Source organism: Scyliorhinus torazame, chromosome 1, assembly GCF_047496885.1.
Source record: "Scyliorhinus torazame isolate Kashiwa2021f chromosome 1, sScyTor2.1, whole genome shotgun sequence".
NCBI lineage: Eukaryota > Metazoa > Chordata > Chondrichthyes > Carcharhiniformes > Scyliorhinidae > Scyliorhinus > Scyliorhinus torazame.
The window spans coordinates 137,658,397-137,671,955 of NC_092707.1; the positions used below are offsets into that span (position 1 = coordinate 137,658,397).

At 43.3% G+C, this 13,559-nt stretch overlaps 1 protein-coding gene across 3 annotated transcripts; it reads right to left on the minus strand.

Annotated features, from left to right (window-relative positions):
• Nucleotides 1-1,397: 1,397 nt before the first annotated feature.
• dynlt1a (dynein light chain Tctex-type 1a) lies at nt 1,398-13,503 on the minus strand. Of its 3 annotated transcripts, none has more exons than XM_072500899.1 (5): nt 13,462-13,503; nt 7,660-7,701; nt 7,447-7,570; nt 5,256-5,333; nt 1,398-2,058 (listed from the first exon to the last, which is right to left on the minus strand). In XM_072500899.1, exons 1-5 carry the CDS (start codon nt 13,486-13,488, stop codon nt 1,988-1,990), a joined length of 342 nt encoding a protein of 113 aa, XP_072357000.1. In that variant the 5' UTR covers nt 13,489-13,503; the 3' UTR covers nt 1,398-1,987. The 3 variants fall into 3 exon arrangements, with proteins under 3 accessions (XP_072357000.1, XP_072356999.1, XP_072356998.1); XM_072500897.1 differs by lacking the exon at nt 13,462-13,503 and adding an exon at nt 11,450-11,600 and having other exon boundaries at nt 1,780-2,058; XM_072500898.1 differs by lacking the exons at nt 7,660-7,701; nt 13,462-13,503 and adding an exon at nt 11,450-11,609.
• Nucleotides 13,504-13,559: the final 56 nt, after the last annotated feature.

Below are 13,559 nucleotides of genomic sequence, written 5' to 3' on the forward strand. Positions count from 1 at the left end.
AACCCTTGTTCTAGAACCTTCCTCACATCCACCCCGCCAGCCAGAGGAAACAATATCCCTTTGTCCAGCGCTGTCAGAATTTTACATGTTTCAATTAGATTTCCTCTCGTTCTAAATTCCAGTGAATACAGGCCCAGTCGACCCAATCTCTCCTCGTACAACAATCCTGCCATCCCGGGAATCAGTCTGGTGAACCTTTACTGCACTCCCTCTATGACAAGTACATCCTTTCTTAGATAAGGAGACCAGAACTCTGCACACTACTCCAGGTGTGGTCCCACCAAGGCCTTGTACATCTGCAAGTAAGACATACCTGCTCCTGTGCTCAAGTCCACTAGCAATGAATGACCACCAGACAGGCACCTTAAAGCACTTTACAGCCAATAAAGTACCTTTGAAGTGTAGTCACTTGTAATGCAACCAATCTGGGCAAAACAAACATCCATCAGTAGCACTGATAATCTGCTTTTGTGATGTTGATTGAAAGATAAATGTTTTGGCCAACACACCAGGAATAACTCCCCTGTTCTTCGAGTGGTGCCATGGGATCTTTTACGGCCACCTGAGAGCAGACAAATCCTTGGTTTAACAGCTCATCTGAACGGTGGCAGCTCCAACATTGCACCATTCAAACAGTATCACAGTGGTTTGTTGGTCTTGAGTTTGTGTCCAAGTCCAAGTATTTTATTATAAGTCCTGGAGTGGAACTTAACCTGGAACTTTATAACTCGGGTGAGAATACCAAATCAACTACCAGCTAACATACTGACCAAATATGACAACTGGAGATCATTTAACCATTCCAACCTGTTTCACCACTCAAATGAGATGATAGTTGACCTGTATCTTAACTCAATCTTTATTTGGTTCCATAACCCTTGCCGATAAAAATCTATCTATCTACATTTTTAAATGTTCAGTTGACCTCATGTCAACATTGTTTGGAGGAGAGAGCTCCAGATTACCACTATCGTTTGTATAAAGTGCTTTCACATTATTCCTGAATGGCCCAGCTTTAAATGTTCTGTCCTGTAACACACCTAAACAACTCCTCTTTATGGGTGTTCTCAGATACTGCGTTTTGCTGGCTACTTTGGCATCTCAACCAGGCCTTGGTTGCCCCAAGTCCTGCCCCTCACTTGACATCCCCATACACTTGCACCTCACCGAATCAGACATCCCTATACACTTACAGAATCTGTTACTGTTTTCTTTTTCTCATCTTCCCCTCTCTGCTCCTAAGTCCCTTGGGTTTCTATTTCCAGTCTGGTTTGCTGATACCCTAGCTGAGACATCAGTCCTAGAACCTTGCCTGTGTAGCTGAATACCATCACCTTCCTGAGTGAATTCATCTTGTGAATTGTTCCCAGGCACCACTTATGAATTACTGCTCATCGTACTTCTCCAGTCAGTTTATTTTCCAAAGTTTAACATAACGAATGCTGGTTTAAAAACTGAATGTTTAATCCTTCATAAAAATTCTATGTTATACCCTTAATCTGAGCTTCAGATCATTCTGCGCTTCATTCCTGTGCATAAATGGACCATCCATAGGAAGGGAAGTGAAAACCTCCTGTTTGGGTAAATCATTTTAACAGAAACTCAAGCTGAGCAACACTGCTGTTTCCCCAGGCTTCTCCAGGTTTTCCCAAGTTTCTGCTTGGATAAAGCAAATAGATAGAAATTGTGACATGTTGTGCAAGGCACCAAATATTACTCCCAGTAACTCGAGTAAAACACCATCCCTTCCCCGACATTAACAGCAATGAATTACAACAGTTTAAAATGCAAATAAGTTTGTATTGCATTAAATTTCCATTAATGTAATTCTTTGTGTAAGATCCACTGTATATTAAATGTAATTTCAGTATTGGTTATTGACAAAAATCAGCACTAGATAAGCAACGCATCTTGCAATGCATTCTCAAAAGGGAAATTATTTTAAAATGCTTCCCAGACAAAATGCAGCAATAACTTGGAGTAGGTCCTAGACACCTAGGCCAAAGATGCTAACGATGCAATACATGGTCTTGTTCTCCCATCTGACAGTGCAGCTTCCTAAAAGCAAAAATAACAGTCAATGATGGCAATGACAAAACTGGCATAAATGTTCAAAAACGGTAGGTAAACATCTTTTTGTTCAGAGGCAAGACATTTAACCCAGTTGATGCCCATTTCCTTCAGGATAATTTTCTATACATTTTTATTATTCTGGGGATGTGAACGCTGGCAAGGCCAGCATTTATTGCCCATACCTAATACTCAAGAAGATGATGAGCTGTCACCTTGGACAGCTGCAATCCATGTGGGTGTATCTGTTTCTGTAGCAGTATTGATACAACTTACTGGCTTTCTGCACCATTTCATATGGCAGTTAAGAGTCAACCACATTGGATCTGGAGTCACAAATGTTTATTTTGGCCAGGATTTTATGGTGGTGACAGTGAAACTGTTTGCCATCATTACTCCACTGAAACTGCCAGCAACGTCTGGAATCTGCATAGGTGCAGAATAATGCTGAATTCCAGACGTTGCTGTCAGTGATTCTACACTCCATGAGACGGTGCATTGTTCAGGTCCTACCACTCAATAGAAATCGATTGACTTCCACTTTTATGCTATGAGTCTTGTACAAACCTTTGGGGAAAGGTTACAGCACGTTGAATGAGGTTTGACTGGATATTTAATGGTGTGCTGAATTTAGAATTATGGCTGAGAATCTTTTTAATAAATTTCAGAGTATCCAATTTTTTTTCCAAAGAAGGGGCAACTTAGCGTGGCCAATCGACCTACCCTGTACATCTTTGGGTTGTGGGGGTGAGATCCACGCAGACAAATGGGAGAATGTGCAAACTCCATACGGACAGTGTCCCAGGGCCGGGATCAAATCTGGGACCTCAGTGCTACCCACTGCGCCACCGTGCCGGCCATGGCTGAGAATCTTGACTGAAGCTGATTTTATACTTGTGGAATATCAAATTTCCCCACCAATTTCAATTTAAATAGTAATTTATTTTTTACCTAATATTTATTTCATGCTGAGAAAATTGAAGGCTGTTGGAGTGCTTTAGCTTCCTGGTTTACTCTGTGGAAATACTTCCATGTAATTTGGTTTTTAACCTTTGTGGATCACGGTATCCCTTTCATTTGAGGCCAGATTTATACTGCCATTGGGGAAGGAGAAAATCACACTCAAGAAATGGTTGGATCTTGGGCAGCTTTCTTTGAGGTATCATTGACCGCAAAATATCGAGCTTTATCATTTTCCTTCGGCACATTCACACTGACAACCTACTGATTGGACTTTGTATAAATACTCAATCTATGCTCATTCATTCGCATTGACTGCACATGCAGGACTAACTATTATGATGCGGCGCCACACAAAATTGAACATGTTCTTTTTGGCTTAGAGTAAAATAGTGTTTAGACTTCTATGAACCACAAAGTCCCAAATTTCACATCCACTCTGCTGAGTTAGATGGCACCACTCCTCATAAAGTGCCCCCTGCTGGACAGTGCAATGTCTGCTGAGGATACGCCCATGGTCAATCCGTATTAAAAGTTTTTTTTTCAATCCGTATTAAAGTTTTTTTTATTATGTTTTTTTAAAAATTGAGTACCCATTCATTTTTTCCAATTAAGGGGCAATTTAGCGTGGCCAATCCACCTACCCAGCACCTCTGGGTTGTGGGGCGAAACCCATGCAAACACGGAGAATGAGCAAACTCCACACGGACAGTGACCCAAAGCTGGGATCAAACCTAGGACCTTGGCACCGTGAGGCAGCAGTGCTAACCACTGCGCCACCGTGCTGCCCCAATCAGTATTAAAGTTAAGGAGCCTGCTGATCCTCATTGTCGTGGCTTTCTTTAAGAATAGCCATTTGCGAATGGTGTTGAAGAGGAGTCTGCCCCAGTGGATCTGTACTTCATCAACTGCTGCCAAATAAGATGAAGAAACTGGGGGGGAAAAATAGGTCTGAATTGTCAAGTTCAGACTATAGACTCAAATCCTGTAGCTCTGGGCAACATGCAATACAAATGAGATTGTGAAAATATTGTTGATCCTAGCTGCTGTTCATCTTGAGTAGCACTGGAACTTGGTTATGTTATTCATTTGGCCTAACACTGTACCCTGATACCATGATGTCAACTAGTGACTCTTCCTGACTGTTGACAGTGTCAGGTGTTAACTTGGGACAGGTACCCTATGTTAGTCAAAATGGTAGCCTGGGTTTTACAGTTTTGCAATGTTCACAATTGCGCACAACAAAATCTGCCTGCAAAGATCATAAATCCCTGCGGCACGTTTCCCCTTTCCCAATGTTAATTAAAATCTGGTAGCTCTGGCAGCACGGTGGTGCTGTGGTTAGCACTGCTGTCTCACGGCGCCGAGGTCCCAGGTTCGATCCTGGCTCTGGGTCACTGTCCGTGTGGAGTTGGCACATTCTCCCTTGTTTGCGTGAGTTTCGCCCCCACAACCCAAAGATGTGCAGGGTAGGTGGATTGGCCAAGCTAAATTGCCCCTTAATTGGAAAAAATTAATTGGGCACTCTAAAAAATTTTTTTAATCCGGTAGCTCCTCAGCAGGACTTCCAGGCGACTAAGAACAATGATGCTGCTAAGCAGCCAATCACATGGAAGAATTCTTGCACAGCAAACCAAAATGTAAAATGCACTGATTATCCTTCACCTTTCTAAATATTACAAAAGTGAAATAAAGATCGGGACATACATAATAGAAGTGGAAATATAAAAGTTGAAGTTTTTATTAAATTGGAATTTTTATCATCAGATTTTCCAGGACCGGAGAGATTCGTCAGCAGTAGTTATAGCTTTGTTTGCCATTAAAAACCTAGTTACAACTCCTCAGCAAGGCAGTAATAAAATCACTCCCTTCATTGATTTCCAAAGATAGCTGTTGCAGGGACTTTGATGAATCTCTGACAGCAACTTCTGGAATTGTATGTTGTATTACACGTGTGCAAGCCAAAGGGTTGCTGTCTGTTTTATAGCGCAATTGACCATAAACATTGGAGTTTCACTGTCACTGCAACTGCAAAATCCATAGTCACACTCAGTAAGCTTGTTAGAATTGAACTGAGCCTTTTCACACCAAACACCAGCAAACAATGAATTTAGAACTGAACAAAACGAGCATTTTGAACCTTCATCTCACCCGATATACAATTAAGTGCAATGATGTACTGACTCTCTCAACCGTACAGGACCAAACTAAATATGCTTGCTTACCATCGACAGAATTGTCCCAGAAGCATGAACTAGCAGTGTGCAAACCTGCTCCGTTCTTTTGCATTATCACGCAGGTCACTGGAATTGGAGGGGGGGAAAAAACAAAGCAGTAAATATCTCTAGTCCAGCAGCAGCAGCACTGAACCAATTGATGTCTGCCTTTGAGAAAGTATTATCTTTTCATTGTCCACATAAAATACTCCCTCACTGGTGGTTGCCAAGGCTGTATGTACATGATATACCAAAATATAAACAAACCTCTTTATTCACCTTTGCATAAAGGCTTTTTTCAGATGTTTCCTCATCTTTCTAAACATTGCTCAATTATCATGTGTTCGAGCAGCAGTGTCGCCTTCAATTTTATTAAATATTTGTTCCATATCCCTCATGCTGCACCCATATATTTCAATCATAGCTAGTCTTGGTTGTTCTAGTTCCACACAAAGTGGAAATGGGGTCCAAACTGGGTGAATGTGGAACATTTTAATCAGTCAACAAAACTTAGGTCAGGATTTTGCAATCGCAGGGCATGAGCATGTTGGCGCAGTGGTTAGCACTGTTGCCTCGCGGCGATGAGGTCCCAGGTTCGATCCCGGCTCTGGATCATTGCCCGTGTGGAGTTTGCACATTCTCCCCGTGTTTGCGTGGATTCCGCCCCCACAACCCAAAGATGTGCAGGGTAGGTGGATTGGCCATGCTAAATTGCCCCTTAATTGGAATAAATGAATTGGGTACTCTAAATTTTTTTAAAGGATTTTACAATTGCACAATACTGAGTGGCGATTTAATGGCTCGCTGCATCCATAGGGGAAGACGGGCCACGATGGGGCTATAAAATCCTGGCCATATGTTGTGTGTCAGTAAAGGAGGGTAGAAAAAGAATGGTTGGAAATTCTACCAAAAAGATATTTTATTCCAATCTGCTCCAGGTTGTTCTCATACAAAACTGAAACATTCTTCAGAGAACTTTTGAATTCTTTATTGGATATTTTGAAAAGCAAGCTGTTTGCTCAAGGGAAAGGGGAGCTAGTTACGCAGACTGCTTTGGGTCTGTTGGTACTCAGCTGTATTTTTAAATATATTTTGAAGGTGACATTTAGAACATAGCACAGTACAGGCCCTTCGGCCCACAATGTTGTGCCGACCATTTATCCTAATCTAAGGTCAACCTGACCTACACTCCTTCAATTTACTGCTGTCCATGTTCCTGTCCAAGAGTCGCTTAAATGTCCCTAATGACTCTGACTCCACCACCTCTGCTGGCAGTGCATTCCACGCACCTACCACTCTGTGTATAAAAAAAAAAAAAAAACTACCTCTGACATCTCCCCTATACCTTCTTTCAATCAACTTAAAATTATGTCCCCTCATGACAGCCATCCTTCCTATAATGAGGCGACCAGATCTGGTCACAATATTCCAAGTGTGGTCTAACCAGGGTTTTATAAAGCTGCAGCTAAACCTTGTGGCTTTTACACTCAATCCCCCTGTTATCGAAAGCCAACACACATACGCCTTCTTGGCAACCATATCAACCTGGCTGGCAACTTTGAGGGATCTATGTACGTGGACCCAAAGATCCCTCTGTTCCTCTACACTTTCAAGAATCCTGCCTTTAACCCTGTATTCAGCATTCAAATTCAACCTTCCAAAATTAATCACTTCACATTTATCTAAGTTGAAATCCACCTGCCACTTCGGAGCCCAGCTCTGCATCCTGTCAATGTCCTGTTATAACCTACAACAACCATCAACACTATCTACAACTCCCCCAACCTTCGTGTCATCGGCAAACTTACTAACCCACCCTTCCAGTTCCTCATCCAAGTCATTTATAAAAAAACACAGCAGAGGTCCCACAACAGATCCCTGCGGGACACCACTAGTCACCGACCTCCAGGCAGAATGCTTTCCACTCGCTGTCTTCTTTCGGCTAGCCAATTCTGTATCCAGACAGCCAAATTTCCCTGTATCCCAGTCCCTCTGCCTTTCTGAATGAGCCTACCATGGGGAACCTTAATTTGATGAAAGCTTAATGCGTCAATTTGAATGTGGGGATCAGACTGCCTGGTTAGCTCATCTTTCCAATGCCAGCACTTGTATGACAATATATTTGTAACTTTTCTGTTTAATTGTTTTAGTTTTTTTTTTTTGCCATGTTAAAATTAAGCTGCATTAAATAATTGCTCACCAATGTATTTAAAAGGCTTGGCCAATTTGGTGAGTTGGTTGAGACAGTGCTCCACCACAGTGGATGTCCATTGATTCACTTTGTTGTGCTGGTAGGCGTTCCCTCCAATTGTGTTTTCCACTGCCTGAAATTGTAAGACAAATGAGTAACGATGAATTAGAACTGAGTAGCTCAGCAGAGAAAATGTTGTAAAAATGTAATAAAAGCACTCACTTCTTTGATGATGGTGCTTACATCATCAACAACGAAAGCAGTCTGAAGAATGAGAGAGAAATGGGTGAGGCCAATCTTTAAGGAGTTTTGAAACAAACAATGCAATTGTGTTTTGCAGTAGAAGAAAATGAATGCTTCTTACTGGCTCATCCTGGATATTTCAATTAGTATCCAACTTCTGAGGTGAGTTAACAGTTGCACTGCCAGGCTATTTGCAGCTTAGTTAGACTGCAGTAGTTTATGCTTTGTGAACACAACAATATGCTGATCCAGAAATAGCAACTGCAGTCCACCTCACTCATTCCATTCAATCTTGAACATACAACCTGTCCAGTTCAAATACTTCAGTTTCCGGGGAGGGAAAGAGACCAGTTCTTGTCAATTAACATGGTTAGAACTGTACATATTCCTCCTCAATGGCCCTTACATATTGCTCCCATTAACATTAGGGTCATTTCCATGTGGAGTTTCCACATTCTCCTCGTGTCTGCGTGCGTCTCAACCCCACAACCAAAAGAGGTGCAGGGTAGGTGGACTGGCCATGCTAATATGCCCCTTAATTGGGGGGGGGGGGGGGGGGAATGAATTGGGTAATTTAAATGTTAAAAGTATATTTTAAAATGTTCAAGGGTTCAGTGAGGTTATTTATTTTCTGAAAGTTATTTGAATGTCCTCTACATAAAAACATGAGTGCCTCATGAGCCCACTTCACCATTCAATAGGATCTTAATTGATTCATTTCCCTCAACAGCCTCTCCATCCCTTGATTCGTTAGTCTCCAAAAATCTATCTGTCTTGAATTTGTTCGAAAGCTGACCACATAAGCTCTCTTTGGTTGAGAATTCCAAAGGTTTGGAATCCTTGGAGGTAATTTCTCCTCGTTTCAATCCTTTTATTTTAAATAGATTTAGAGTACCCAATTAGGGCAGCACAGTGGTTAGCATTGCTGCCTCACGGCGCTGAGGTCCCAGGTTCGATCCCGGCTCTGGGTCACTGTCCGTGTGGAGTTTGCACATTCTCCCCGTGTTTGCGTGGGGTTTCGCCCCCACAACCCAAAGATGTGCAGGCCAGGTGGGTTGGCCACGCTTCATTGCCCCTAAATTGGAGGGAAAAAAAATTTGATACTCTAAATTTATTTATTTTTAAAAGAGTACCCAATTCATTTTGTCCAATTAAGGGGCAATTTAGCGTGGCAAATCCACCGACCCTGCACATCTTTGGGTTGTGGGGGCGAAGCCCACGCAAACACTGAGAGAATGTGCAAACTCCACACGGACAATGACCCAGAGCCGGGATCGAACCTGGGACCTTGGCGCTGTAAGGCAGCAGGGCTAACCCACTGCGCCCCCGTGCTGCCCCTCTTGTTTCAATCCTAAATGTCCAACCATGTACACACACATCTGAAGATTATGACTCCTGGCGCTCCACAAGAAAATTTCAAGAGGTCCATCAAAAATAAGAACTTATGCAGGGAAGAAAAAAGTGAGAATATAAAAATCAGAATTTGAGTTGGGACAGGACTGCTTTGTCAATCAAGTGATGCTGTCGAATTAGATTAATTCAGAGCTGGGGTTTGTCTGCTTTCATGTAGGGTTTGCTTGAAATGTAGAAGACCGAGCGAAATGTACAAGTTGGTCCATACAAGAGTCAGTGGAGATAGTTGATGTTTGGACACTGAGTTGAGGGAAACCCTGTGTTGGGAGGGGGAGGTGGTCAAGAAGATGAGACTATGATTCTTAGCCTGGTGGACAGCATTGAGAATCACTGGTATAAAGAAAAGCCATGACTTAAAGCTGCATCTGTTTCCCCAATGGCGTGACGTATATCATAGAATCCCTACAGTGCAGAAGGAGGCCATTTGGCCCATCAAGTCTGCACCGGCCCTCTGAAATAGCACCCTCCCTAGGCCCAATCCCCTGCCCTATCCTTATAACTCCACCTCACCTTTCGACACAAAGGGCCAATTTAGCATGGCTAACCCACACATCTTTGGACTGTGGAAGGAAACCGGAGCACCCGAAGGAAACCCACACAGACACGGGGAGAACGTGCAAACTCCATACACAGTGACCCGAGGTTGGAATTAAACCTGGGTTCCTGTTGCAAAGGCAGCAGTGCCGCCCACTGTGCTGCCAACTAAGTTGATTGGCGACATTGTTGCATTTCCATGTTTGCATTACTGATTTAAAATTATGGGTCTCCCACTTGAATCTGAGTTGAGGAGAAATGTTTTCTCTCAGGGTCTTTAGTCTGTTCCCCAGAGAACCGTGCAGGCAGAGTCATTTAATTTACTTAAGGCCTCAGATAGATGTTTGATCGAGAAGGGAGTCGAGGGTTCTGGAGAAAGGGACAGGAAAGTGGAGTTGAGGCCAGATTCAAATCAGTCATGATGTAATGGATTGGTGGATGAGGCTTGGGGTAACGAATGGCCTGCTCCTCATTCTGGGTGTTCAACCTTCCTGTTTCAAATAGTATCTTTCAAGGCAGCACGGTGGTGCAGCGGTGCCACGGCGCCGAGAACCCAGGTTTGATCCTGGCCTCTGGTCACTGTCCATGTGGAGTTTGCATGTTCTCTCCGTGTCTGCGTGGGTCTGAGGGCACCCCCACAACCCAAAAAGATGTGCAGGATAGGTGGATTGTCCACGCTAAATTGCCCCTTAATTGGAAAAAATGAATTGGGTACTCTAAATTTATATATATTTTTTAAGTATCTTTCATACGCAGAACCTTAGTCTATCTCTTGCATTATCTCTCGCAAACACAAAAAAGACAACAATGAGCTTCCCCACCCAAATCGGGTAGAGTTTGGTTTTATTTAAAAAGGGTGTTTGTTTACGGTCTATGGAGAAACAAATATGAATAAGAGCACAAACAGCACCCTTACCACCGTAGCTCCAGCTGTTTAAAACAAATGTCTAAACTAGACTGATTTTGAGTGAACCAGTGGCACAGTGGTTAGCACTGCTGCCTCATGGTGCCGAGGACCAGGGTTCGATCCCAGCCCCGAGTCACTGTCTGTGTGGAGTTTGCACATTCTCCCTGTGTCTGCGTGGGTCTTGCCCCCACAACCCATAAAGATGTGCAGGGTAGGTGGATTGGGCACGCTAAATGGCCCCTTCATTGGAGCGAAAAAAGAATTGTGTGCTTTTTAAAAAAATTTAATTAGACTGATTTTTAGAGGCGAAATATTAAAAACCAGCTTCCCCATTTTCTGAAAAGCATCAGCCACTGTTTTTTTAACAGGACTGACATTTAGGGTTTCTCTTCTCTTTCTCTCCCCCCCCCCCCCCCCCCCAATTTCTCTCCTCCTAACTCTCAGATCAGTTGCTTGCTCTGCACAGGGATTTGGTAGTTTGGAATTCATCTGCCAACCAGGCGTAGCTGCTCCAAGCAAACACTCCAGTAAATTACAGGGTCAGCTTGGCCTATCTGGATCCCGGGTGAGGAGGAGGAGGAGGGTGGGGGAAGGTGAGGGGATACACATGTACAGATGAACGTCCCCCTGGCGCTTTAGCACCCTCCTCGCTCTCGATGCCTTTTGTCCCTCACCCTGACACGATGAGCCTCCCATTTGGGGACTTTTCTATCCAACATCCAGTTCTTTCCCCCACAGGATCCGGAATTTGGCATTGCTTGAAACTGACACAAGGCAATCTGAAGGGGGAAGGAAGACAACAAGGGGAAGCAAACTCTGTGGGACGCAGCTCAAAGAAACACCAAACCAAAGTGTTTCGTTTCGAAACGGACCCGTGCTCCGGTTTTAGTTTTAAATTTAACTAGAAATTGTTACCTCTTCTCCCGACTGAAACTCATCCATGGTCACTCTCAGCCCAGCGCCTGTAACTACAACAAGAGGAATCGCTATAGGGATTGAGGCAGCTCTCGACAAGAGCATTGTGGGTGGGAATTAACTGCTAAACATGCTCACTGAAACACAACCCCAGCCTTGCTAAATCCGGCTGCCTCGCTGAGCAAAGCAGGGAGTAAGGAAGGAACCTTCTGCCTGGTGGCGTGCCTGATTATTTGCATTGAAACAATGAAATCGTTGTTACAATTCTTGGATATAACATCGCCGACCTGCGGTCAGCACAGCAGGGCAGACAGAAGCTGTTGTCAAAGTTGCACTGGATGCATTGACCACTCAGCAAATGCTGATCCAGAACAAAGTGCCTTTTGGACCTGTGGATGTATATGCTTCGCACTTTAAGGGTCTCTCTCCACTATCCTCTGAATCCAGCACCTTTTCGAGAACCGAAGCTATTCCGTCTGCACCACCATTGAGTTAGCATGGTATATAATGCCTTGCTAATACAGAATTTGAGTATTGCTGATTTTTCTTTTTAATTGATTGATTTACTGTCACATGTATCGAAATACAGTAAAAAGTATTTTTCCGCGGCCAAGGGGACGTACACAATACGTACAGAGGAGACAAAAAGAATAATCGACAAAGTACGTTGACAAATAAGTAATTAGCTACAGTGCGGAACAAGGGCCATACAAAGCAAATACATGAGCAAGAGCAGCATAGGGTGTCGTGAATAGTGTTCTTACAGGGAACAGATCAGTCCGAGGGGGAGTCGTTGAGGAGTCTAGTAGCTGTGGGGAAGAAGCTGTTTCTATGTCTGGATGTGCGGGTCTTCAGACGTCTGTATCTTCTGCCTGATGGAAGAGGGCAAAACCTGGGTGGGAGCGGTCTCTGTTAATACTGTCTGCCTTCCTGAGGCAGAAGGAGGTGTAGACAGAATCAGTGGGAGGATGGCAGGCTTATGTGATGCGTTGGGCTGAGTTCACCACACTCTGCAGTTTCTTGTGATCAATCAATAAATGAAAAGCTTTGACAGCATGTCTCTTTTTGCAGCAATATTTGTCATCTCATAGAACCATAGAATCCCTACACTGCAGAAGGAGACCATTCGGCCCATCAAGTCTGCACCATTCCTCTGGAAGGTGGAATGTTAGCATTTATTGAAAGGGGAATGGATTACAAAAGTAAGAAGGTTTTGTGACAGTTGAACAGAGTCTTGGTGAGACACATTTAAATATACTGTGTACAGTTTTGGCCTCCTTATTTAGAAAAGGGCACAATTGCCTTATTATCATGGCAGAGAAGGTTCATTTGACTGATTCCTGGGATGAAGGGATTGTCTTCTGAGGAAAGGGTGGACAGGCTGGGCCTGTACTCATTGGAGTTTTGAAGAATGAGGCGTGATCTTACTGAAACATAAGATCCTGAGAGGTCTTGACAGGGTAGATGCTGAAATCATGTTTCTCTTTATGGGAGGGTTTAGAACTAGGAGGCACTGTTTATAATTAAGTGGTCTCCCGTTTAAGATTGAAACAAGGAGAATTTATTTCTCTTTGAAGGTTATTAGACTGTGGAATTCACTTGAATAGATGGCGAGGATTGGCTTCCTGTGACTTGCTGGAATGACCAGACCAGGGGCTACACACAATTGCAAAGAAGGGAGGGGATGGGGGGTCCTGATGAAGAACGTTTTGATGTACCTAGTCCCTTTTGTAACATGGAAGAAATCTGGCAGAAACTCTGAACCTATAATGCGTGCTTGAAGTCGAGAAAGGTACTGCGCTATATGGAGAGGAGGGGTGTGGAGTTGATTTCCCTTGAAAATAACCAACACAATGGGCCAAATGGGGTTGCAAGCAATGATCACCACTTGTGAAACCATACTGCAATATGAACCAGGAACAGGAGCGAAAGTCGTACATTTTTAAGATCTTATGTTCTTATTTTTTGAATTATTCAAATAATTGGTCTCTTTGTACAATGAACAGACTTACATGTGAGTGAATCCAATATGGCACCATTGGATATTATATTATCACAATATCTTCAATTAAGCTGAAGCATTCAGCATATCAGGAATCAGTATTCATAT

Bases quoted from the DNA above. Each gene is read 5' to 3' on its own strand.
- dynlt1a (XM_072500897.1), bottom strand. From the start codon at position 11,554: ATGCTCTTGTCGAGAGCTGCCTCAATCCCTATAGCGATTCCTCTTGTT. The intron at 7,571-7,659 runs GTGAGTGCTTTT...TTACAATTTCAG, and splicing joins TAAGCACCATCATCAAAGAA to GCAGTGGAAAACACAATTGG. The intron at 5,334-7,446 runs GTGAGCAATTAT...CTCCAATTCCAG, and splicing joins CAAGCCTTTTAAATACATTG to TGACCTGCGTGATAATGCAA.